This window comes from Mangifera indica, chromosome 3 (genome assembly GCF_011075055.1).
Source record: "Mangifera indica cultivar Alphonso chromosome 3, CATAS_Mindica_2.1, whole genome shotgun sequence".
NCBI classification, from domain to species: domain Eukaryota; kingdom Viridiplantae; phylum Streptophyta; class Magnoliopsida; order Sapindales; family Anacardiaceae; genus Mangifera; species Mangifera indica.
Genome location: NC_058139.1, coordinates 20,284,263 through 20,311,511, shown reverse-complemented (window position 1 = coordinate 20,311,511; position 27,249 = coordinate 20,284,263). Strand labels below are relative to the sequence as shown.

The following is a 27,249-nucleotide window of genomic DNA, read 5'->3' as shown; positions in this document are numbered from 1 at the left end:
GCCCTTGCACATTATATCGTCTCCTCCAAAATTTACACTTGTCTGTCCAAAATTGTTTTTCTCTTCTTCACAAACTCTGAACTTGTCGTCACTCCCCTCTAGGTCTACTTCTTTTCCAAAAACAAAAACAAAAATATCTACATTTCTTTGTTAAGTCCAATCTCATTTCCCACTTGATAAAAAACATAAGACACAAAATCAAACAAACAAAAGTTGTCTCTTCTAATCTTATTTCTCTCTAATCTAATCTCAAGAGCACCCGAGATGAACGTTTTCTATTGGAGCATATGGGTATCAACAATCCTTGTTCTCATATGAAATTTCACCAGTTGCTACAGAATACATAAGCCCAAGTTGATTTGCATTACAAAACCAATTGTAGATTTCTCTTCCTTGCCGTCAATGATATAGGTTCTTCTTTGAGTAAATTTTTTTCTATGTAATAATTTTTTGGATCCAGGAATTATTTGCAATTATTCTCAATAGATTCCTAGGCTTTGGTGAGATTTATGCATTTTCAGGAATCTTCCCCTTTTTTTTTTAATTTAACAAATGAAAAAATAAATATTATACCCTCTTCAAGTATTACTCTTCTTGCCCTTTCAATGCAACTGCTCCATGAAAATGGAAGCTGCTAATGGCCATTGAGGCTCAACACACGACCATTAGTTTAGAGTTGGATCGAGCTAAACTGACAATTGAACTCAAACTAATTCAGTTCAAACCCGCCCCTATTTCCAAAATGATAAATATTTGCAGCATAAAAATTCCAAAGGTTCAAATGTTCTCCTTATTATACAAACATAAACTGTTGGACGTCATTGTTAATTTAACCCAAAACAGAAAATTTTGAGAAGATCATTAAAACCTAGAATTGGCAACTACCGCTTTTTCAACCAATCCCAAGACGCCACATAGCTCCGGATACAGACTCTTCCTTATCTCCGCATACACCTCACCACTCCATTTCCTGCTTGCCAATTCCTTCCCCAGGCGCAAGCTAGCCTCGGTCACCTCTTCCATGCTATCATGCGCAGAATCCACAATCCCCATCTTCACCGCTTCTTCTCCCTTGATCTTCGTGGCTCTTAGTAATATATCCCGCCGAACCAAAGCTGAACCGATTTTCGCCCGAAACAGAGCCGCAAAATAATCTGGTAAAGTGAGCCCGATATCCACTTCGCTCATGTACAACACGCCTTTGTCGCCCCTCATCAGCGCGTAGTCGTGGCTAAGGACAAGGGCAAAGCCGGCGCCGGCTGCGTGGCCGTTGACAGCGGCCACGGTGGGCATAGGTAAAGAGATCATAGCTGCTACAATGGGCTTAAAAATCTCGACCATGTGGTGGAGACGTTCTCGGGCGCCGATTCTAGAGCCTGCAGCTTGGGCCCAGGCGAGATCGAAACCGTTGGAAAAGAATTTTCCATGAGAACTGGTGATAAGAACCGATCCAGGAGTAGCTTGGGCTCTGGCTTGGGAGAGAGCGGCGAGTATGGAGTCGATGACGGGTGGACTGAACCGATGCTCGTCTAGATCGGAGGAACCTGTTAAGGTTAAGATGAAAACATCGCCATGTTTTTCTAAGGTGCACATAGTTTCTGGTGCTTACCGATCTATCCTAAGTCTCCGGATCGTTTCCGTCGCGGATATCAAAGAAGATTGACTTGCGGTTTATTTATAATAATAATATTATTATTATTAAATTAAGGGAATTGAGAGGTTTTTTTTTATAAAATTATTTTTATAAAAAATAATAAAATTATGTGTATAAATAAATTGAGATAAATAAAATAATTAAATATATAAAAAAGCCGAATCGATCAACAACACAACTCTTGAAGGTATGACTTACAAAATAATAGGTCGCATAAAGCTAATAGGCCATGTCTGAGGGCTTGAGACACAACTCATAAGCCAATCTAACCCATTAAAAAATTTAAAAAATTAATAATAACTATCAAGAATTAAAGAGAATGAAAAAACATAATATGACAGTTTAGCCACAAAAGCATGTAAGTTGACCTATTAAAGACTTACGGAGGCATATCCTAAGAGATTTTAAGTCTTACTATGTCATGACTGTATGTTATCAGTTCATGACATGAACACATTGGATTATGTCAAATCCAACCCTGCAAATCAGATTGCTGGTTGATTCGAAATGACATATTGTTATAGTAAACTATGAAAAAAATTTAAAAAAAAATAAATGTTGGGCGGCTGGGTGCCATTTTGCACCCCTCTAGCTCCAACGGCTTTGGCCAGTAGCCATTGGTTTTTTTTTTTCTCTTTTTCCCCGTCCCTAAAACATAATTTCTCAATTTGTATCTCTCACACTCTTTCTTAGATTTCTCAATTTTGAACTCTCTCAATCAATTTTTAATTTTTTAAAAAAAAAATTAATTTCCATTTGTTTTACAATTTTGTCAATTATTATGTTCCTTTTAAATATTTCGATAATGAAAAAATTTAATATATTCTAAATAAATAAATTGTTCAAATGATTAAGGTGAGTTCATTTTTATAGGGTCAAATGAGAAGGAAATTGATCAGTGTAAATATTATAAGAACAAGTAAGAGTAAAATTAGATATCTTATTTACATACATCATTATAAAAATGCTTTAGTTTGAAAAATTATAAGTAGATTAGCATATTGCAAAAATTAACATTATACACTTTAGTTTAGACATGTCAAATGTGTTGGGTTTGCCTGAAGCTCGAAAAATAGCTTGATTCGGAAAGCATGGCTTGCATTATAGCACCTGTGTGCAAGCCATAGGCCTAGGCATTAGGTCCACAGATCGACCTAACGCAACTCACTAATATTCACATTATAATTAAAATAATTAATTAATATAAAAAAATTAATTTTTTTATTAAAATTGACGGAGTCAACCCATTTAAAGCTCGGTTCAACCCAATCTTATATACATAGGGTCATGTCGTAGAACTTAAGTATTTTTCTAGTCGGTCTAACCTGAAGGCTCAAGACTATACAAGTCTTAGGCCCAACCGAACCCCCATGCCCGATGGCCACGCTAGAGCAGGCTTGACCCATGACACCTCCACTCTAGTCTTGTTCCTAGATGTTCAAATGCTCATCAAGCAACACACAACAAAATAAAATTTGAGATTAAAATTTGAGTCGGAGAAAATTGTTAGTTTGAGAAAATTATTAGTTTTTAGAGTTTAAAGAGAAAAATAAAATAAAATTTAAGTTTACTTTTAAAACTAACAGATTTAAATGGTTATAGATGGGTAAATGAAATTTTCAAAATTAATGATGAAAAATTTAGAAAAAAATAATATATTTTGACCTTGATATGTCGGTAGAGAGGATTTGAATCTATACTCTTTTATATATCGAATCTTCTCTTTTCCTTTTCATTATTCTTATTTCTCTCTATTCTAATCTCAAGAGCACCCGAGATGAACGTTTTCTATTGGAGCATATGAGTATCAACAATCCTTGTTCTCATATGAAATTTTACTAGTTGCTACAGAATTCATAAGCCCAAGTTGATTTGCATCACTAAACCAATTGTTGATTTCTCTTCCTTGCCGTCGATGATACAGGTTCTTATTTGCCTAAATTTTTTTCTATGTAATAATTTTTTGGATCCAGGAATTATTTGCAATTATTCTCAATAGATTCCTAGGCTTTGGTGAGATTTATGCATTTTCAGGAATCTTTCCCTTTTTTTTTAATTTAACAAATGAAAAAATAAATATTATACCCTTTTACTGTTTTTCATAAATAGTGTTAAATTTAGAGTTAAAAAAGGAAATTTTGCATTCAACCGCCATGAAAAATTTGCATTCATAAATACCCTTTTACTGTTTTTCATAAATAGTAACTAACCCTATATAAGTTCTTGGTTCCGATTCTTATTTTCAAAAACCGATGGGTTCTGGTCACTCAAATTTTCACAGGGCATCCAGATCCTCTTCAAGTATTACTCTTCTTGCCCTTTCAATGCAACTGCTCCATGAAAATGGAAGCTGCTAATTGCAATTGAGGCTCAACACCAACCATTAGTTTAGAGTTGGATCGAGATAAATTGACAATCGAACTCAACCTAATTCAGTTCAAACCCGCTCCTATTTGCAGCATAAAAATTCCAAAGGTTCAAATGTTCTCCTTGTTATACAAACATAAACTGTTGGACGTCATTATTAATTTAACCCAAAACAGAAAATTTTGAGAAGATCATTCATTAAAGCCTAGAATTGGCAATTACCGCTTTTTCAACCAATCCCAAGACGCCACATAGCTCCGGATACAGACTCTTCCTTATCTCCGCATACACCTCACCACTCCATTTCCTGCTTGCCAATTGCTTGCCCAGGCGCAAGCTAGCCTCAGTCACCTCTTCCATGCTATCATGCGCAGAATCCACAATCCCCATCTTCACCGCTTCTTCTCCCTTGATCTTCGTGGCTCTTAGTAATATTTCTTCTCCTTTTCAGCAGCACCACGTTTAGCCTTCTGCTCACTTTCAGCCAGCCATGCTGCTTCCTCTTCACGAATTAGCTCTTCTTGCCTCTTCAATGCAACAGCTTCCTGATAGGCAACTTCAATTTTATTGCTGTATGCAACCATGAAATAGTTTAAGCATCCATGTTTACTGAGAAGCCGGTAAAATAGGTTAACTTAGCAGCGAATTCCAACAGAAAGAAAACCAACACAATTTTGCATGTGAGGTATCAAATAATGAGGAAAAAAAATGGAATCTGTAAACAGCATTGGAAAATATAATTAACCTACATGCTAGAAACACCTGCAAACATTAATAGAAAGCTCAAAATTGCCCATGTGATTAAGTTGTGGAGAAGATAAGAAATTTTTGGCCATTAGAAATGTGTGATAAACAAATATACTACCTGAATATATGGGCAAGGACAAAAATTTCCACAGTCCTACGCCCCAATTCTGTAAGACGCCTTTCATCCCGCTCAACGGAATCCTTGTTAAAGTCCTCCCCAGAGCTACCATCCTTTATACACAAGAATACATGTTGCTAAGTCATTCAATGAAACATATAGCTAAACATTTATATATCGGACCAAGTTATTGTAACTTAAGAATGTAACTTCCATTCCCACAAGATTCCACATCAATGTATATACTCAGATCATTGATGAAACCAACATAAAAGCTAATAAACTCCATAGCACATAATACAAAATTATACAAGATGAAACCAACTCAAAGAAGGGCACATCACATCCTAATAATATAGCATAAGCAACATCAATTATTTTCCCTCTACTTTCAGATCCTATCATCATCTTTGTAACAGAGGCATTAGCAATGTAATTTTACAGAAAAAGCCATGCATAAAATAATAAAAGTGAAAAAAATTGAAGGATGAGAATCAAAATCTTTAAGGTAAGTAACTAAAAACACAGGTGCCATCAGAATTTGTCTGCGCATGCGAAACCTCTCTACCACCACCAAAGCCGCCACCAAAATTTCTCCAGTGCAAGCAAAACTGATCCACCACTGCAAAAGCTGCCACCAATACCCAATACAACCATAACCTAGGTACCCTGTGCCAACTCATCAAATACCCAAAAAACCTACCTACCAAAACCCAGACTTAACCAATTAACTTTTTAAGGGCTAAAAAGATTCAAATTAAATATAACATGTGCATACACAACATCATTGTTTCAGAATTTCAGAAAGGTCCAGAATAATTAATCAGTACCGTATCGATAAGAAGTCATTCAATTAGAAATATGCAAAGCACCTCCAAAGAAACTATTAAAAGGAAAGAAAGCAATTGATGCTTCATAGCAACTATTAAAAGATTAATCTAAATCAAACAACTCATGACTTCTTCAGTTCATATTAACCAAGGGCATAACTCTTTATACCAGAGTTACAAAACCCACCTTCATACGATTTTGAGGACCTTTCTCATCTTTTGGTGGCAATGGTTCCAAGGCAGCCCTCTCTAGTAGTAGCACCACATCATCCACCAAAACAAACATATCATTCTCTACATGAATGATGGGAGCTGGAGTTTCCTCAGCATCCAACAACTTTGGTCTCACTTTGTTGCACTTAGACTGCCCTTCAAGAGCCCTCAATCCACTATACAAGGAATCCATTACCAAAGTAGATGTGACTTCCTTTTCTATAAAAAAGTTCTTTACAACTACTTTCAGAATTACATCTGTTTTCTCTCTAGACATACGGCGCCTAGCATTTTGGTCAATTCCCCACCAGAAAGCACAGAAGCTGCAACCATGGCAATACATATATTACTATCAAACACGCAAAGTTCTTCATTAAAAACACATAAAATTCATGGGAAATGCTCCAAACCATATCTTACAAAAGTAATATACCATCTCAAAGGAATAATCAAACTTGTAAGTCAACCAATATGAATAGTACCTTGACCACCGAGCTTTGTCCTCTATCAACCTCCCAAGCTTCCCTCTTCTTTCCTCCACAAAACGCCGACATATTTGCTCCACATTTGTCAAATATACCCTAACAAGTTCTCTCCTATACTGACAATCAAGGCATCGAAAAGGGCGATCTGATTTCTCCCTACAAACCCAAAGCAAAACAAACACATTTATGCAGAAACAAATATCAAAAGGAAAATACATATAGAATAAAATAAAAAAAATCCTCAAATAACACAGAGTTGCAAGGTTTACAATTTAAAAAAGAGAAATGACTTAGGAGATTACAAGTTAAAAAGCAAATCATGGCATATTTTATGACAATTTAATAACATAACACATTTAGCAACAGAATAGGGTTATAGGAAAAAAAAAAACAATTATTGTGCCGTAATGGTACTAAGTACTCATAAGAAAGTAACCATCAAAGTTCACAAGTAGCATATTAAGTTATTAAGTTATTAACTTGTTCATTCAACAAAATTCATACAAAAGGCTAACAATTTAAAGAATACTCACCTTTATTCATGGAAAATCTTACCCAAGTTTAATTCATTAAAGAACATGATACAAGAACATTTGCACAACAAAAACAAATACCTAAGACTATCCTTGCAAAAATATAAAGGAAATTTTACATGAAATTTACTTTGTCAACTAGATGAAGCATTGAAGATACCTGATGACTTGAACTTGAGCCTTTATAATTAGAGTGTCACCATCTTTAAATCCATCAGACACTTTTGATAGCTCCATGAACTTTTTCCAACCCCAGTCATGCTCTTTCTTCCAAAACCGATGCAAAGTATCTGCAAAATTTCAATTTACTAAATTACAAAACAAGAACCTGGATATGCTAAACAAAAACCCTTTTAAGCAAACCAACCAGAATATTTTGATTTCTTCGGATCTCTATTTACAACAGCTATTGTAAACTGAGCAAAATGACTCCAGCCTGTTACACAAAGGCAAGAAAAACCACACAATTATAACCATTATGATTAAAAAAATATATAGTTCATGCAATTTGAAACCTATTGATGATACCAAACCTGGTAGGAGTTTGTCATGATTTGCAACACAGAGAAACAATGACAGATGATTGCAAACATCACAGCCCTGGGGATAAATTAAAATGTACCTGTGACCGACAGCAGAAAGTGTTATCGTTCGCAACAAATGTAGCAACTTTTCAATCCATAAGATTGAAGACATGACCTACTAGAGCAGCTAATGGAAATAAATTAACAACTTTTGACTTCTATGAAAAAAATCTTAGCTGAATAGTAAACAAAACTTCCAAATTTACAGATGAAGAACCCATAATTTATAATGAAGAATTATGTACATTGCATAGAAACAAAGATACAATACAATAAGAGTCTCCTTCGACAGAAGTAAAGATTAAAAATTACAAATGAGATGAATTAGAGCTATCTGAAAGTTCAAAAGGCTGATCTTTCACTAGTGTTAAAAATGGGCTAAGCATCTGAAGGACATATATGAACAAACGTGTTTCTGTCACTAAACAGATGTGCAAAGATTTAATCCACACAATTTGATAAGAAAAGCAATGGAGAAACTAAATATAATGAAAAAAAAGAATGAGAAACCTTTCATACTCAAAACCTCATACCATTTGTAGCCACCAACTTCAAATGCACTACTACGGAGTTCTCGTTTGCTAATCTGTGAAAAATTCTCTATCTTCCACGTGTATTTTCCGTATAGGTCAGAAGGTTTTGGCCCTACAAAGAAGTAATCTTAGTTAGAGAAGTATAATGGTGTTTAGAAAATGATTTAAACATAACATAAATAGAAAGAATATAATTTAATATTTCTCTTCATGAAGAGAAAATATAAAAAAAGCAAGTACAGCTATCTCCGTCAACTTCCAAAATTAGACTACTAGATGGGAAAACTAGCTTTTTTGGACTCCATTTGCATCATCTTCAGACTCAACTGCCTATATGCATCCGTACCCATATAGAATATGAAGAATCCTCCACAGGGATAGCATCCAACATATTTTACTCATAAAGTAAGCAAAACCAAGCAACATGAAAGTCAAAACAATTTACCAGCATGGCAAAGAAAAATCTATAACTGTCATAAGCTCAAACAATGTCTAAAATATCTAACAGAAAGCATCGTATAATACAAGGCTCACTTATTCATCTATGTATTACATATTACTAGCAAGTTATGTGAAAGATGGTTTCCACCTTAAACATTTCAATATTAAAGAAAAAACAGCAATTTGATCTTAAAGACACTTCAAATTTGCATTATACGACCATTTGCTCACTTAGCAGGTAATAAAGAAAAGAAAATGTAAAGCCTCTACATTTCTCATTCTACTACTTAGTTCACTATTGTTTTGGAAAAACAACTAATTAATTCACCCCAGATGCATAGTTCCTTAATTCATCTAAAAGATTCCAGGAAAAAGAACCAAAATGGGAAGCAAACTGTCTGTGTGTTCCCTTCCCTGGGACTTTTTGAGATCAGGTAATACATTTTTGGGCATGTAAATAAGTTAGAAAACTAGAGAAGTATAACTAATATACAATATCTAAGAGGTCAGAAAATCTGTCAATTTGCTCCACAAGGAAATAAAATACAAGGCTCAAAATTGCAAACAAAACGTTTGGATACTAATAATTTGATGGTTTTGCAACTTCAATAAATATCAAGTGAACACATAATTCAAGTGCAAAAAGCATGAAAGCATTCAAAAGCATTTAGGCACCCACAAACCACGTGCTTATAGAATCTCCATCTCCACCCCAGATTGTACCATGACCAATTATAATCATCCATTTATTCAATCAAACAAAATTAGGGTGTAGAGATTATTAGAATTTGAGGAAATGCAATTTTCACCCTCAGGCTCCTTGGCCTGTATAGACTTGTATAATAATAACCCATAAGCTGAAAAACTCATAGAGAACCACGTCTTTTCTGCTTCAGAACTTATAGCAATTGACAACAAGAAAAAATTGTAATGTTACTTAGAACCATGGATCACAAACTCATTCACTATAGGGTGCAAAAACCATACAGCCATCATCGTCATCATTTGTGTCCCAATATGGGGGCGAAGTCAATGGAGTTCCATTCTCCACCTGCTCAGACGACCGCCACTCTGCTAGTGCTTGCCCTGACTGGCATCGCTGTCCACTTGATATACCCTCCACAGACCTTCCCACTCCAGTTTCCTCACTTGAAATCCCCGCCATTTTCACTCCAGAATTCCTTCCCCCACACTCCTTCGACTCCACTCCCTAAAATACAACATGGCCACATAATAAATAAAAAAAGAGGCAACATCAGCTCTTAAACATCACTTCCAACACTATCAATGCATCAAAATATGAAAAAATAAATAAAAACCACAAATAAGTCCATAAATACACCAAAAACCTTCTCAATTTTAAAGCTAGTAGGTTTACAATTCAACAAAAAGTAAAATAATAAAATAGAAAACCATCTGTTCGGCTTCTGATAATTTTCATCGCTATACTGAGATATTATAGTTTTCAATGTCTGTAAAGGATATTAATACCAAGCACGAAAAAAAATCAAAGTAATCAGAAACAAACTTGGACATCAAAATCTCAAAAACCCAGTTAAAGATTAATCAATTAGATTGAAAACTGAATAAACAATCAAACGAACCAATAACATAATAATCAAAACTATCAAGATAAACCCAATTACAATACGTGACAAAAAAAGATAAAGATCGTGGAGAGAAATCCCCAAAAACCCCAATCAAAATCAAACCCTAAAACAGGAAGCGAAAAATCATGGAATTGAAAAAGAACAGACGACATCGTATATAGATCGAACCTGAAACCGAAGAGCAGAGGACCGTTCCTAAATTGGGTTATGACAGCTCTTTGAGATTTTACAGAGAAAGATAGAGAGGGGTCCAATACAAAGGAGCAGTAAGGAATTAGAAAAGAGAGATAGACCCAAAAAAGGAAAATTATTTGCTAGATTTATTTATTTTAATTTCGGTTTTGTCTTTTTTTTTTTTTTCAATCAAATATTGGGGAAATTAAAAAAAAAAATGGGTATGACGAGGAGGAGCAAGGGAAGAGAGTGGGGCCGAGTAGGTTTGGCTTTGTTTCTGTTTCACCTGTAACCCTTTTTTATTTTATTTATTTTTCTATTAATTAATTAATTAATTAAGGGCAAATAAATATAAATAAATAATTAAAAAATAGGAGGTCGGTGACAACTATCGGAGAGCCGAGCAAGGAGGTGGAGGTGGTGGTAGTGGCAGCGGCGGCTCTTAGCCTGCTTACCTTATATGAGTTCTTCCTCTTGAATGGCTTTACACGATGTGGGTTCCACTTTTTTTTTTTTAAATTTTATTTTACTAATTCTATGATGAAGAACTAGTGGCAGTTGGGGTTTGGGATGATGAGATTTTGAGATTTAATGGATCGGGCCGGGTTGATTTACATGGGCTTTAAGAGGAAACCATTTAAGTGGAGAGTACGAACTCTAAAGATAATAACAAAAAGGCGTAAGATCAAATACTCTATTTTTTATTCTTGTCCCTGCAGAGAATGCCAATCTCTATTCTTTGCTTATCTCCTTTTATGAGGTTAACAAAAATTCATCATTTTTACCCATAAGAAAATATTTCATCTTTATATCCGTAAGAAAAAATTTTCTTCTCGTACACTTTAAACACAACATAAACATATTAAATAATAAAATTAACTAAAATTAAAATCAACCCACTATTTCAAATGTTACAAATAACATATTTAAACCACCTTAATATAAAAAAACATAAATAAATTTAAAAACCATAAATAATATAAAAATATAAGGATTATTAGTATTTTAAAAAATATAATAATATATAGAAATAGAGATGAGTACGAGGAGGGGGACAAGGTGGGTCGAGGAGGGGACATAAGTGTCTTTGTCCCTGATTATTGGGATATTTATCGTTTTCATTCTCATTTTTTTTCTCATTTTTATTGAAAAATCTCCTTCTTTTTAGAATTATATAAAGTCAAGATCCAAAATTTATATCAAAATTGTCATCTCGTTTAATTAAATCTTTGAATGATGTATAATCAAATAATTTGATAAATTTGAATATCTAAGTAGCGCATCGGTGTATAGAAAGAGAAAAAAAAAAAAAAGAGAAAGATAATATTGCAATTATATAACAACGGATAAAAAAACCATATTGATTAATTTATATACATTTGGTAATTGGTATATCCAGTTCACCTATATATTATACAAAAATCAGTTTCAGATTCATGTCATAGACATGACCTTTGCTTTGAGAAACCTATGAAATTTGGAAAGTCTATTGTTAATAGAGTAATGTGGCACAAATTTAGTCTAGAATATTAAATTAGGTTTTTAAACAATGTATTATTATATAATTTATTGTTATTTAATTTTTAATTTAAAATCATCTAATTAAATACCTAATTAAATAATCAAATATGGATATACATAACAAAATAAGGAAATACAAAGAAGGAAGAAAGTAGATTTTTTTTGTAATTTTTATTAATTTTGTAAGAATTTATTTAATGATATGAATTTTACTTTTCCTGAAAGTTCTAATTCCCTAATATTATATTTCTTTAGGAATCCTAATTCTATATTAATAATTAGAGACTTTAATATTTTTCCTAATAACGTTATACTAAATAACTTAATTATAATTATTGACATAAATATAAATTTCTTAATATTATTTTCTTAATCTAACTAATATAATCATCGAACCAAAGAGAGATTAAGACTTCTTTGTTGCACATTTCCAAGACGTCATCGTAATATATTTATATTCATTATGAGGACTTAACTAAAAGAAGAGACGTTGAACATATCGGTATGAAAATGAATAATAAATATATTAATAAAGTTGTTGTAAAAAGTTGTTACATTTTTCACTAACCTCTCCAATCTCACCAGCATCCCCCCAACCACCCCCACATCTGCGTCTAACACCTCAGCGATCGTCATGGCAAGACACAACACTATATTAGACTTATGTTCATATCATGCTTTGTGAAAAGCACATCAAGCAATTCCTCCCTCTTTCACAATTTTACTGCCTCCAACAACAAGCCCTTGCACATTATATCGTCTCCTCCAAAATCTACACTTGTCTGTCCAAAATTGTTTTTCTCTTCTTCACAAACTCTGAACTTGTCGTCACTCCCCTCTAGGTCTACTTCTTTTCCAAAAACAAAAACAAAAATATCTACATTTCTTTGTTAAGTCCAATCTCATTTCCCACTTGATAAAAAACATAAGACACAAAATCAAACAAACAAAAGTTGTCTCTTCTAATCTTATTTCTCTCTAATCTAATCTCAAGAGCACCCGAGATGAACGTTTTCTATTGGAGCATATGGGTATCAACAATCCTTGTTCTCATATGAAATTTTACCAGTTGCTACAGAATACATAAGCCCAAGTTGATTTGCATTACAAAACCAATTGTTGATTTCTCTTCCTTGCCGTCAATGATATAGGTTCTTCTTTGAGTAAATTTTTTTCTATGTAATAATTTTTTGGATCCAGGAATTATTTGCAATTATTCTCAATAGATTCCTAGGCTTTGGTGAGATTTATGCATTTTCAGGAATCTTTCCCTTTTTTTTTTTAATTTAACAAATGAAAAAACAAATATTATACCCTTTTAGTGTTTTTCAAAAATAGTGTTAAATTTAGAGTTAAAAAAGAAAATTTTGCATTCAAACGCCATGAAAAATTTGCATTCATAAATACCCTTTTACTGTTTTTCATAAATAGTAACTAACCCTGTAAGTTCTAGGTTCCGATTCTTATTTTTAAAAACCGATGGGTTCTGGTTACTCAAATTTTCACAGGGCATCCAGACCCTCTTCAAGTATTACTCTTCTTGCCCTTTCAATGCAACTGCTCCATGAAAATGGAAGCTGCTAATGGCCATTGAGGCTCAACACACGACCATTAGTTTAGAGTTGGATCGAGCTAAACTGACAATTGAACTCAAACTAATTCAGTTCAAACCCGCCCCTATTTCCAAAATGATAAATATTTGCAGCATAAAAATTCCAAAGGTTCAAATGTTCTCCTTATTATACAAACATAAACTGTTGGACGTCATTGTTAATTTAACCCAAAACAGAAAATTTTGAGAAGATCATTAAAACCTAGAATTGGCAACTACCGCTTTTTCAACCAATCCCAAGACGCCACATAGCTCCGGATACAGACTCTTCCTTATCTCCGCATACACCTCACCACTCCATTTCCTGCTTGCCAATTCCTTCCCCAGGCGCAAGCTAGCCTCGGTCACCTCTTCCATGCTATCATGCGCAGAATCCACAATCCCCATCTTCACCGCTTCTTCTCCCTTGATCTTCGTGGCTCTTAGTAATATATCCCGCCGAACCAAAGCTGAACCGATTTTCGCCCGAAACAGAGCCGCAAAATAATCTGGTAAAGTGAGCCCGATATCCACTTCGCTCATGTACAACACGCCTTTGTCGCCCCTCATCAGCGCGTAGTCGTGGCTAAGGACAAGGGCAAAGCCGGCGCCGGCTGCGTGGCCGTTGACAGCGGCCACGGTGGGCATAGGTAAAGAGATCATAGCTGCTACAATGGGCTTAAAAATCTCGACCATGTGGTGGAGACGTTCTCGGGCGCCGATTCTAGAGCCTGCAGCTTGGGCCCAGGCGAGATCGAAACCGTTGGAAAAGAATTTTCCATGAGAACTGGTGATAAGAACCGATCCAGGAGTAGCTTGGGCTCTGGCTTGGGAGAGAGCGGCGAGTATGGAGTCGATGACGGGTGGACTGAACCGATGCTCGTCTAGATCGGAGGAACCTGTTAAGGTTAAGATGAAAACATCGCCATGTTTTTCTAAGGTGCACATAGTTTCTGGTGCTTACCGATCTATCCTAAGTCTCCGGATCGTTTCCGTCGCGGATATCAAAGAAGATTGACTTGCGGTTTATTTATAATAATAATATTATTATTATTAAATTAAGGGAATTGAGAGGTTTTTTTTTATAAAATTATTTTTATAAAAAATAATAAAATTATGTGTATAAATAAATTGAGATAAATAAAATAATTAAATATATAAAAAAGCCGAATCGATCAACAACACAACTCTTGAAGGTATGACTTACAAAATAATAGGTCGCATAAAGCTAATAGGCCATGTCTGAGGGCTTGAGACACAACTCATAAGCCAATCTAACCCATTAAAAAATTTAAAAAATTAATAATAACTATCAAGAATTAAAGAGAATGAAAAAACATAATATGACAGTTTAGCCACAAAAGCATGTAAGTTGACCTATTAAAGACTTACGGAGGCATATCCTAAGAGATTTTAAGTCTTACTATGTCATGACTGTATGTTATCAGTTCATGACATGAACACATTGGATTATGTCAAATCCAACCCTGCAAATCAGATTGCTGGTTGATTCGAAATGACATATTGTTATAGTAAACTATGAAAAAAATTTAAAAAAAAATAAATGTTGGGCGGCTGGGTGCCATTTTGCACCCCTCTAGCTCCAACGGCTTTGGCCAGTAGCCATTGGTTTTTTTTTTTCTCTTTTTCCCCGTCCCTAAAACATAATTTCTCAATTTGTATCTCTCACACTCTTTCTTAGATTTCTCAATTTTGAACTCTCTCAATCAATTTTTAATTTTTTAAAAAAAAAATTAATTTCCATTTGTTTTACAATTTTGTCAATTATTATGTTCCTTTTAAATATTTCGATAATGAAAAAATTTAATATATTCTAAATAAATAAATTGTTCAAATGATTAAGGTGAGTTCATTTTTATAGGGTCAAATGAGAAGGAAATTGATCAGTGTAAATATTATAAGAACAAGTAAGAGTAAAATTAGATATCTTATTTACATACATCATTATAAAAATGCTTTAGTTTGAAAAATTATAAGTAGATTAGCATATTGCAAAAATTAACATTATACACTTTAGTTTAGACATGTCAAATGTGTTGGGTTTGCCTGAAGCTCGAAAAATAGCTTGATTCGGAAAGCATGGCTTGCATTATAGCACCTGTGTGCAAGCCATAGGCCTAGGCATTAGGTCCACAGATCGACCTAACGCAACTCACTAATATTCACATTATAATTAAAATAATTAATTAATATAAAAAAATTAATTTTTTTATTAAAATTGACGGAGTCAACCCATTTAAAGCTCGGTTCAACCCAATCTTATATACATAGGGTCATGTCGTAGAACTTAAGTATTTTTCTAGTCGGTCTAACCTGAAGGCTCAAGACTATACAAGTCTTAGGCCCAACCGAACCCCCATGCCCGATGGCCACGCTAGAGCAGGCTTGACCCATGACACCTCCACTCTAGTCTTGTTCCTAGATGTTCAAATGCTCATCAAGCAACACACAACAAAATAAAATTTGAGATTAAAATTTGAGTCGGAGAAAATTGTTAGTTTGAGAAAATTATTAGTTTTTAGAGTTTAAAGAGAAAAATAAAATAAAATTTAAGTTTACTTTTAAAACTAACAGATTTAAATGGTTATAGATGGGTAAATGAAATTTTCAAAATTAATGATGAAAAATTTAGAAAAAAATAATATATTTTGACCTTGATATGTCGGTAGAGAGGATTTGAATCTATACTCTTTTATATATCGAATCTTCTCTTTTCCTTTTCATTATTCTTATTTCTCTCTATTCTAATCTCAAGAGCACCCGAGATGAACGTTTTCTATTGGAGCATATGAGTATCAACAATCCTTGTTCTCATATGAAATTTTACTAGTTGCTACAGAATTCATAAGCCCAAGTTGATTTGCATCACTAAACCAATTGTTGATTTCTCTTCCTTGCCGTCGATGATACAGGTTCTTATTTGCCTAAATTTTTTTCTATGTAATAATTTTTTGGATCCAGGAATTATTTGCAATTATTCTCAATAGATTCCTAGGCTTTGGTGAGATTTATGCATTTTCAGGAATCTTTCCCTTTTTTTTTAATTTAACAAATGAAAAAATAAATATTATACCCTTTTACTGTTTTTCATAAATAGTGTTAAATTTAGAGTTAAAAAAGGAAATTTTGCATTCAACCGCCATGAAAAATTTGCATTCATAAATACCCTTTTACTGTTTTTCATAAATAGTAACTAACCCTATATAAGTTCTTGGTTCCGATTCTTATTTTCAAAAACCGATGGGTTCTGGTCACTCAAATTTTCACAGGGCATCCAGATCCTCTTCAAGTATTACTCTTCTTGCCCTTTCAATGCAACTGCTCCATGAAAATGGAAGCTGCTAATTGCAATTGAGGCTCAACACCAACCATTAGTTTAGAGTTGGATCGAGATAAATTGACAATCGAACTCAACCTAATTCAGTTCAAACCCGCTCCTATTTGCAGCATAAAAATTCCAAAGGTTCAAATGTTCTCCTTGTTATACAAACATAAACTGTTGGACGTCATTATTAATTTAACCCAAAACAGAAAATTTTGAGAAGATCATTCATTAAAGCCTAGAATTGGCAATTACCGCTTTTTCAACCAATCCCAAGACGCCACATAGCTCCGGATACAGACTCTTCCTTATCTCCGCATACACCTCACCACTCCATTTCCTGCTTGCCAATTGCTTGCCCAGGCGCAAGCTAGCCTCAGTCACCTCTTCCATGCTATCATGCGCAGAATCCACAATCCCCATCTTCACCGCTTCTTCTCCCTTGATCTTCGTGGCTCTTAGTAATATTTCTTCTCCTTTTCAGCAGCACCACGTTTAGCCTTCTGCTCACTTTCAGCCAGCCATGCTGCTTCCTCTTCACGAATTAGCTCTTCTTGCCTCTTCAATGCAACAGCTTCCTGATAGGCAACTTCAATTTTATTGCTGTATGCAACCATGAAATAGTTTAAGCATCCATGTTTACTGAGAAGCCGGTAAAATAGGTTAACTTAGCAGCGAATTCCAACAGAAAGAAAACCAACACAATTTTGCATGTGAGGTATCAAATAATGAGGAAAAAAAATGGAATCTGTAAACAGCATTGGAAAATATAATTAACCTACATGCTAGAAACACCTGCAAACATTAATAGAAAGCTCAAAATTGCCCATGTGATTAAGTTGTGGAGAAGATAAGAAATTTTTGGCCATTAGAAATGTGTGATAAACAAATATACTACCTGAATATATGGGCAAGGACAAAAATTTCCACAGTCCTACGCCCCAATTCTGTAAGACGCCTTTCATCCCGCTCAACGGAATCCTTGTTAAAGTCCTCCCCAGAGCTACCATCCTTTATACACAAGAATACATGTTGCTAAGTCATTCAATGAAACATATAGCTAAACATTTATATATCGGACCAAGTTATTGTAACTTAAGAATGTAACTTCCATTCCCACAAGATTCCACATCAATGTATATACTCAGATCATTGATGAAACCAACATAAAAGCTAATAAACTCCATAGCACATAATACAAAATTATACAAGATGAAACCAACTCAAAGAAGGGCACATCACATCCTAATAATATAGCATAAGCAACATCAATTATTTTCCCTCTACTTTCAGATCCTATCATCATCTTTGTAACAGAGGCATTAGCAATGTAATTTTACAGAAAAAGCCATGCATAAAATAATAAAAGTGAAAAAAATTGAAGGATGAGAATCAAAATCTTTAAGGTAAGTAACTAAAAACACAGGTGCCATCAGAATTTGTCTGCGCATGCGAAACCTCTCTACCACCACCAAAGCCGCCACCAAAATTTCTCCAGTGCAAGCAAAACTGATCCACCACTGCAAAAGCTGCCACCAATACCCAATACAACCATAACCTAGGTACCCTGTGCCAACTCATCAAATACCCAAAAAACCTACCTACCAAAACCCAGACTTAACCAATTAACTTTTTAAGGGCTAAAAAGATTCAAATTAAATATAACATGTGCATACACAACATCATTGTTTCAGAATTTCAGAAAGGTCCAGAATAATTAATCAGTACCGTATCGATAAGAAGTCATTCAATTAGAAATATGCAAAGCACCTCCAAAGAAACTATTAAAAGGAAAGAAAGCAATTGATGCTTCATAGCAACTATTAAAAGATTAATCTAAATCAAACAACTCATGACTTCTTCAGTTCATATTAACCAAGGGCATAACTCTTTATACCAGAGTTACAAAACCCACCTTCATACGATTTTGAGGACCTTTCTCATCTTTTGGTGGCAATGGTTCCAAGGCAGCCCTCTCTAGTAGTAGCACCACATCATCCACCAAAACAAACATATCATTCTCTACATGAATGATGGGAGCTGGAGTTTCCTCAGCATCCAACAACTTTGGTCTCACTTTGTTGCACTTAGACTGCCCTTCAAGAGCCCTCAATCCACTATACAAGGAATCCATTACCAAAGTAGATGTGACTTCCTTTTCTATAAAAAAGTTCTTTACAACTACTTTCAGAATTACATCTGTTTTCTCTCTAGACATACGGCGCCTAGCATTTTGGTCAATTCCCCACCAGAAAGCACAGAAGCTGCAACCATGGCAATACATATATTACTATCAAACACGCAAAGTTCTTCATTAAAAACACATAAAATTCATGGGAAATGCTCCAAACCATATCTTACAAAAGTAATATACCATCTCAAAGGAATAATCAAACTTGTAAGTCAACCAATATGAATAGTACCTTGACCACCGAGCTTTGTCCTCTATCAACCTCCCAAGCTTCCCTCTTCTTTCCTCCACAAAACGCCGACATATTTGCTCCACATTTGTCAAATATACCCTAACAAGTTCTCTCCTATACTGACAATCAAGGCATCGAAAAGGGCGATCTGATTTCTCCCTACAAACCCAAAGCAAAACAAACACATTTATGCAGAAACAAATATCAAAAGGAAAATACATATAGAATAAAATAAAAAAAATCCTCAAATAACACAGAGTTGCAAGGTTTACAATTTAAAAAAGAGAAATGACTTAGGAGATTACAAGTTAAAAAGCAAATCATGGCATATTTTATGACAATTTAATAACATAACACATTTAGCAACAGAATAGGGTTATAGGAAAAAAAAAAACAATTATTGTGCCGTAATGGTACTAAGTACTCATAAGAAAGTAACCATCAAAGTTCACAAGTAGCATATTAAGTTATTAAGTTATTAACTTGTTCATTCAACAAAATTCATACAAAAGGCTAACAATTTAAAGAATACTCACCTTTATTCATGGAAAATCTTACCCAAGTTTAATTCATTAAAGAACATGATACAAGAACATTTGCACAACAAAAACAAATACCTAAGACTATCCTTGCAAAAATATAAAGGAAATTTTACATGAAATTTACTTTGTCAACTAGATGAAGCATTGAAGATACCTGATGACTTGAACTTGAGCCTTTATAATTAGAGTGTCACCATCTTTAAATCCATCAGACACTTTTGATAGCTCCATGAACTTTTTCCAACCCCAGTCATGCTCTTTCTTCCAAAACCGATGCAAAGTATCTGCAAAATTTCAATTTACTAAATTACAAAACAAGAACCTGGATATGCTAAACAAAAACCCTTTTAAGCAAACCAACCAGAATATTTTGATTTCTTCGGATCTCTATTTACAACAGCTATTGTAAACTGAGCAAAATGACTCCAGCCTGTTACACAAAGGCAAGAAAAACCACACAATTATAACCATTATGATTAAAAAAATATATAGTTCATGCAATTTGAAACCTATTGATGATACCAAACCTGGTAGGAGTTTGTCATGATTTGCAACACAGAGAAACAATGACAGATGATTGCAAACATCACAGCCCTGGGGATAAATTAAAATGTACCTGTGACCGACAGCAGAAAGTGTTATCGTTCGCAACAAATGTAGCAACTTTTCAATCCATAAGATTGAAGACATGACCTACTAGAGCAGCTAATGGAAATAAATTAACAACTTTTGACTTCTATGAAAAAAATCTTAGCTGAATAGTAAACAAAACTTCCAAATTTACAGATGAAGAACCCATAATTTATAATGAAGAATTATGTACATTGCATAGAAACAAAGATACAATACAATAAGAGTCTCCTTCGACAGAAGTAAAGATTAAAAATTACAAATGAGATGAATTAGAGCTATCTGAAAGTTCAAAAGGCTGATCTTTCACTAGTGTTAAAAATGGGCTAAGCATCTGAAGGACATATATGAACAAACGTGTTTCTGTCACTAAACAGATGTGCAAAGATTTAATCCACACAATTTGATAAGAAAAGCAATGGAGAAACTAAATATAATGAAAAAAAAGAATGAGAAACCTTTCATACTCAAAACCTCATACCATTTGTAGCCACCAACTTCAAATGCACTACTACGGAGTTCTCGTTTGCTAATCTGTGAAAAATTCTCTATCTTCCACGTGTATTTTCCGTATAGGTCAGAAGGTTTTGGCCCTACAAAGAAGTAATCTTAGTTAGAGAAGTATAATGGTGTTTAGAAAATGATTTAAACATAACATAAATAGAAAGAATATAATTTAATATTTCTCTTCATGAAGAGAAAATATAAAAAAAGCAAGTACAGCTATCTCCGTCAACTTCCAAAATTAGACTACTAGATGGGAAAACTAGCTTTTTTGGACTCCATTTGCATCATCTTCAGACTCAACTGCCTATATGCATCCGTACCCATATAGAATATGAAGAATCCTCCACAGGGATAGCATCCAACATATTTTACTCATAAAGTAAGCAAAACCAAGCAACATGAAAGTCAAAACAATTTACCAGCATGGCAAAGAAAAATCTATAACTGTCATAAGCTCAAACAATGTCTAAAATATCTAACAGAAAGCATCGTATAATACAAGGCTCACTTATTCATCTATGTATTACATATTACTAGCAAGTTATGTGAAAGATGGTTTCCACCTTAAACATTTCAATATTAAAGAAAAAACAGCAATTTGATCTTAAAGACACTTCAAATTTGCATTATACGACCATTTGCTCACTTAGCAGGTAATAAAGAAAAGAAAATGTAAAGCCTCTACATTTCTCATTCTACTACTTAGTTCACTATTGTTTTGGAAAAACAACTAATTAATTCACCCCAGATGCATAGTTCCTTAATTCATCTAAAAGATTCCAGGAAAAAGAACCAAAATGGGAAGCAAACTGTCTGTGTGTTCCCTTCCCTGGGACTTTTTGAGATCAGGTAATACATTTTTGGGCATGTAAATAAGTTAGAAAACTAGAGAAGTATAACTAATATACAATATCTAAGAGGTCAGAAAATCTGTCAATTTGCTCCACAAGGAAATAAAATACAAGGCTCAAAATTGCAAACAAAACGTTTGGATACTAATAATTTGATGGTTTTGCAACTTCAATAAATATCAAGTGAACACATAATTCAAGTGCAAAAAGCATGAAAGCATTCAAAAGCATTTAGGCACCCACAAACCACGTGCTTATAGAATCTCCATCTCCACCCCAGATTGTACCATGACCAATTATAATCATCCATTTATTCAATCAAACAAAATTAGGGTGTAGAGATTATTAGAATTTGAGGAAATGCAATTTTCACCCTCAGGCTCCTTGGCCTGTATAGACTTGTATAATAATAACCCATAAGCTGAAAAACTCATAGAGAACCACGTCTTTTCTGCTTCAGAACTTATAGCAATTGACAACAAGAAAAAATTGTAATGTTACTTAGAACCATGGATCACAAACTCATTCACTATAGGGTGCAAAAACCATACAGCCATCATCGTCATCATTTGTGTCCCAATATGGGGGCGAAGTCAATGGAGTTCCATTCTCCACCTGCTCAGACGACCGCCACTCTGCTAGTGCTTGCCCTGACTGGCATCGCTGTCCACTTGATATACCCTCCACAGACCTTCCCACTCCAGTTTCCTCACTTGAAATCCCCGCCATTTTCACTCCAGAATTCCTTCCCCCACACTCCTTCGACTCCACTCCCTAAAATACAACATGGCCACATAATAAATAAAAAAAGAGGCAACATCAGCTCTTAAACATCACTTCCAACACTATCAATGCATCAAAATATGAAAAAATAAATAAAAACCACAAATAAGTCCATAAATACACCAAAAACCTTCTCAATTTTAAAGCTAGTAGGTTTACAATTCAACAAAAAGTAAAATAATAAAATAGAAAACCATCTGTTCGGCTTCTGATAATTTTCATCGCTATACTGAGATATTATAGTTTTCAATGTCTGTAAAGGATATTAATACCAAGCACGAAAAAAAATCAAAGTAATCAGAAACAAACTTGGACATCAAAATCTCAAAAACCCAGTTAAAGATTAATCAATTAGATTGAAAACTGAATAAACAATCAAACGAACCAATAACATAATAATCAAAACTATCAAGATAAACCCAATTACAATACGTGACAAAAAAAGATAAAGATCGTGGAGAGAAATCCCCAAAAACCCCAATCAAAATCAAACCCTAAAACAGGAAGCGAAAAATCATGGAATTGAAAAAGAACAGACGACATCGTATATAGATCGAACCTGAAACCGAAGAGCAGAGGACCGTTCCTAAATTGGGTTATGACAGCTCTTTGAGATTTTACAGAGAAAGATAGAGAGGGGTCCAATACAAAGGAGCAGTAAGGAATTAGAAAAGAGAGATAGACCCAAAAAAGGAAAATTATTTGCTAGATTTATTTATTTTAATTTCGGTTTTGTCTTTTTTTTTTTTTTCAATCAAATATTGGGGAAATTAAAAAAAAAAATGGGTATGACGAGGAGGAGCAAGGGAAGAGAGTGGGGCCGAGTAGGTTTGGCTTTGTTTCTGTTTCACCTGTAACCCTTTTTTATTTTATTTATTTTTCTATTAATTAATTAATTAATTAAGGGCAAATAAATATAAATAAATAATTAAAAAATAGGAGGTCGGTGACAACTATCGGAGAGCCGAGCAAGGAGGTGGAGGTGGTGGTAGTGGCAGCGGCGGCTCTTAGCCTGCTTACCTTATATGAGTTCTTCCTCTTGAATGGCTTTACACGATGTGGGTTCCACTTTTTTTTTTTTAAATTTTATTTTACTAATTCTATGATGAAGAACTAGTGGCAGTTGGGGTTTGGGATGATGAGATTTTGAGATTTAATGGATCGGGCCGGGTTGATTTACATGGGCTTTAAGAGGAAACCATTTAAGTGGAGAGTACGAACTCTAAAGATAATAACAAAAAGGCGTAAGATCAAATACTCTATTTTTTATTCTTGTCCCTGCAGAGAATGCCAATCTCTATTCTTTGCTTATCTCCTTTTATGAGGTTAACAAAAATTCATCATTTTTACCCATAAGAAAATATTTCATCTTTATATCCGTAAGAAAAAATTTTCTTCTCGTACACTTTAAACACAACATAAACATATTAAATAATAAAATTAACTAAAATTAAAATCAACCCACTATTTCAAATGTTACAAATAACATATTTAAACCACCTTAATATAAAAAAACATAAATAAATTTAAAAACCATAAATAATATAAAAATATAAGGATTATTAGTATTTTAAAAAATATAATAATATATAGAAATAGAGATGAGTACGAGGAGGGGGACAAGGTGGGTCGAGGAGGGGACATAAGTGTCTTTGTCCCTGATTATTGGGATATTTATCGTTTTCATTCTCATTTTTTTTCTCATTTTTATTGAAAAATCTCCTTCTTTTTAGAATTATATAAAGTCAAGATCCAAAATTTATATCAAAATTGTCATCTCGTTTAATTAAATCTTTGAATGATGTATAATCAAATAATTTGATAAATTTGAATATCTAAGTAGCGCATCGGTGTATAGAAAGAGAAAAAAAAAAAAAAGAGAAAGATAATATTGCAATTATATAACAACGGATAAAAAAACCATATTGATTAATTTATATACATTTGGTAATTGGTATATCCAGTTCACCTATATATTATACAAAAATCAGTTTCAGATTCATGTCATAGACATGACCTTTGCTTTGAGAAACCTATGAAATTTGGAAAGTCTATTGTTAATAGAGTAATGTGGCACAAATTTAGTCTAGAATATTAAATTAGGTTTTTAAACAATGTATTATTATATAATTTATTGTTATTTAATTTTTAATTTAAAATCATCTAATTAAATACCTAATTAAATAATCAAATATGGATATACATAACAAAATAAGGAAATACAAAGAAGGAAGAAAGTAGATTTTTTTTGTAATTTTTATTAATTTTGTAAGAATTTATTTAATGATATGAATTTTACTTTTCCTGAAAGTTCTAATTCCCTAATATTATATTTCTTTAGGAATCCTAATTCTATATTAATAATTAGAGACTTTAATATTTTTCCTAATAACGTTATACTAAATAACTTAATTATAATTATTGACATAAATATAAATTTCTTAATATTATTTTCCTAATCTAACTAATATAATCATCGAACCAAAGAGAGATTAAGACTTCTTTGTTGCACATTTCCAAGACGTCATCGTAATATATTTATATTCATTATGAGGACTTAACTAAAAGAAGAGACGTTGAACATATCGGTATGAAAATGAATAATAAATATATTAATAAAGTTGTTGTAAAAAGTTGTTACATTTTTCACTAACCTCTCCAATCTCACCAGCATCCCCCCAACCACCCCCACATCTGCGTCTAACACCTCAGCGATCGTCATGGCAAGACACAACACTATATTAGACTTATGTTCATATCATGCTTTGTGAAAAGCACATCAAGCAATTCCTCCCTCTTTCACAATTTTACTGCCTCCAACAACAAGCCCTTGCACATTATATCGTCTCCTCCAAAATCTACACTTGTCTGTCCAAAATTGTTTTTCTCTTCTTCACAAACTCTGAACTTGTCGTCACTCCCCTCTAGGTCTACTTCTTTTCCAAAAACAAAAACAAAAATATCTACATTTCTTTGTTAAGTCCAATCTCATTTCCCACTTGATAAAAAACATAAGACACAAAATCAAACAAACAAAAGTTGTCTCTTCTAATCTTATTTCTCTCTAATCTAATCTCAAGAGCACCCGAGATGAACGTTTTCTATTGGAGCATATGGGTATCAACAATCCTTGTTCTCATATGAAATTTTACCAGTTGCTACAGAATACATAAGCCCAAGTTGATTTGCATTACAAAACCAATTGTTGATTTCTCTTCCTTGCCGTCAATGATATAGGTTCTTCTTTGAGTAAATTTTTTTCTATGTAATAATTTTTTGGATCCAGGAATTATTTGCAATTATTCTCAATAGATTCCTAGGCTTTGGTGAGATTTATGCATTTTCAGGAATCTTTCCCTTTTTTTTTTTAATTTAACAAATGAAAAAACAAATATTATACCCTTTTAGTGTTTTTCAAAAATAGTGTTAAATTTAGAGTTAAAAAAGAAAATTTTGCATTCAAACGCCATGAAAAATTTGCATTCATAAATACCCTTTTACTGTTTTTCATAAATAGTAACTAACCCTGTAAGTTCTAGGTTCCGATTCTTATTTTTAAAAACCGATGGGTTCTGGTTACTCAAATTTTCACAGGGCATCCAGACCCTCTTCAAGTATTACTCTTCTTGCCCTTTCAATGCAACTGCTCCATGAAAATGGAAGCTGCTAATTGCAATTGAGGCTCAACAGACGACCATTAGTTTAGAGTTGGATCGAGCTAAATTGACAATTGAACTCAAACTAATTCAGTTCAAATCCGCCCCTATCTCCAAAATGATAAATATTTGCAGCACAAAAATTCCAAAGGTTCAAATGTTCTCCTTATTATACAAACATAAACTGTTGGACGTCATTGTTAATTTAACCCAAAACAGAAAATTTTGAGAAGATCATTAAAGACTAGAATTGGCAATTACCGCTTTTTCAACCAATCCCAAGACGCCACATAGCTCCGGATACAGACTCTTCCTTATCTCCGCATACACCTCACCACTCCATTTCTTGCTTGCCAATTCCTTCCCCAGGCGCAAGCTAGCCTCGGTCACCTCTTCCATGCTATCATGCGCAGAATCCACAATCCCCATCTTCACCGCTTCTTCTCCCTTGATCTTCGTGGCTCTTAGTAATATATCCCGCCGAACCAAAGCTGAACCGATTTTCGCCCGAAACAGAGCCGCAAAATAATCTGGTAAAGTGAGCCCGATATCCACTTCGCTCATGTACAACACGCCTTTGTCGCCCCTCATCAGCGCGTAGTCGTGGCTAAGGACAAGGACGAAGCCGGCGGCGGCTGCGTGGCCGTTGACAGCGGCCACGGTGGGCATAGGTAAAGAGATCATAGCTGCTACAATGGGCTTAAAAATCTCGATCATGTGGTGGAGACGTTCTCGGGCGCCGGTTCTAGAGCCTGCAGCTTGGGCCCAGGCGAGATCGAAACCGTTGGAAAAGAATTTTCCATGAGAAGTGGTGATAAGAACCGATCCAGGAGTGGCTTGGGCTCTGGCTTGGGAGAGAGCGGCAAGTATGGAGTCGATGACGGGTGGACTGAACCGATGCTCGTCTAGATCGGAGGAACCTGTTAAGGTTAAGATGAAAACATCGCCATGTTTCTCTAAGGTACACATAGTTTCTGGCGCTTACCGATCTATCCTAAGTCTCCGGATAGTTTCCGTCGTGGATATCAAAGAAGATTGACTTGCGGTTTATTTATAATAATAATAATAATGTTATAAAGCCAGGTGGCTTTCCACCAAAGCAAGTCAAAAAAG

General features: G+C 34.1%; 5 protein-coding genes across 13 annotated transcripts; all 5 read right to left on the bottom strand.

Moving 5' to 3' along the window:
* Positions 1-734: 734 nt before the first annotated feature.
* Positions 735-1,685, bottom strand: LOC123211541 (enoyl-CoA delta isomerase 2, peroxisomal-like). Its single transcript, XM_044630339.1, has one exon. The coding sequence runs from the start codon at positions 1,591-1,593 to the stop codon at positions 862-864; it is 732 nt and encodes a 243-aa protein (XP_044486274.1). The 5' UTR covers positions 1,594-1,685; the 3' UTR covers positions 735-861.
* LOC123211539 (TNF receptor-associated factor homolog 1a-like) lies at positions 944-10,487 on the bottom strand. Of its 5 annotated transcripts, none has more exons than XM_044630333.1 (11): positions 10,284-10,487; positions 9,493-9,715; positions 8,065-8,176; positions 7,481-7,569; positions 7,315-7,383; positions 7,108-7,237; positions 6,412-6,570; positions 5,904-6,252; positions 4,887-4,999; positions 4,436-4,630; positions 944-1,077 (listed from the first exon to the last, which is right to left on the bottom strand). In XM_044630333.1, the coding sequence occupies exons 2-10, from the start codon at positions 9,668-9,670 to the stop codon at positions 4,447-4,449; spliced, it is 1,383 nt and encodes a 460-aa protein (XP_044486268.1). In that variant the 5' UTR covers positions 9,671-9,715; positions 10,284-10,487; the 3' UTR covers positions 944-1,077; positions 4,436-4,446. The 5 variants fall into 5 exon arrangements, with proteins under 5 accessions (XP_044486268.1, XP_044486271.1, XP_044486272.1 ...); XM_044630336.1 differs by lacking the exon at positions 944-1,077 and adding an exon at positions 4,086-4,384 and having other exon boundaries at positions 4,517-4,630; positions 10,284-10,486; XM_044630337.1 differs by lacking the exon at positions 944-1,077 and adding an exon at positions 4,086-4,384 and having other exon boundaries at positions 4,517-4,591; positions 10,284-10,484.
* A 3,003-nt stretch (positions 10,488-13,490) lies between these two features.
* LOC123211540 (enoyl-CoA delta isomerase 2, peroxisomal-like) lies at positions 13,491-14,441 on the bottom strand. The gene has a single exon (XM_044630338.1). It carries the CDS (start codon positions 14,347-14,349, stop codon positions 13,618-13,620), a length of 732 nt encoding a protein of 243 aa, XP_044486273.1. The 5' UTR covers positions 14,350-14,441; the 3' UTR covers positions 13,491-13,617.
* Positions 13,700-23,243, bottom strand: LOC123211537 (TNF receptor-associated factor homolog 1a-like). Of its 5 annotated transcripts, none has more exons than XM_044630328.1 (11): positions 23,040-23,243; positions 22,249-22,471; positions 20,821-20,932; positions 20,237-20,325; positions 20,071-20,139; positions 19,864-19,993; positions 19,168-19,326; positions 18,660-19,008; positions 17,643-17,755; positions 17,192-17,386; positions 13,700-13,833 (listed from the first exon to the last, which is right to left on the bottom strand). In XM_044630328.1, exons 2-10 carry the CDS (start codon positions 22,424-22,426, stop codon positions 17,203-17,205), a joined length of 1,383 nt encoding a protein of 460 aa, XP_044486263.1. In that variant the 5' UTR covers positions 22,427-22,471; positions 23,040-23,243; the 3' UTR covers positions 13,700-13,833; positions 17,192-17,202. The 5 variants fall into 5 exon arrangements, with proteins under 5 accessions (XP_044486263.1, XP_044486265.1, XP_044486266.1 ...); XM_044630330.1 differs by lacking the exon at positions 13,700-13,833 and adding an exon at positions 16,842-17,140 and having other exon boundaries at positions 17,273-17,386; positions 23,040-23,242; XM_044630331.1 differs by lacking the exon at positions 13,700-13,833 and adding an exon at positions 16,842-17,140 and having other exon boundaries at positions 17,273-17,347; positions 23,040-23,240.
* A 3,005-nt stretch (positions 23,244-26,248) lies between these two features.
* Positions 26,249-27,249, bottom strand: LOC123211542 (enoyl-CoA delta isomerase 2, peroxisomal-like). The gene has a single exon (XM_044630340.1). The coding sequence runs from the start codon at positions 27,103-27,105 to the stop codon at positions 26,374-26,376; it is 732 nt and encodes a 243-aa protein (XP_044486275.1). The 5' UTR covers positions 27,106-27,249; the 3' UTR covers positions 26,249-26,373.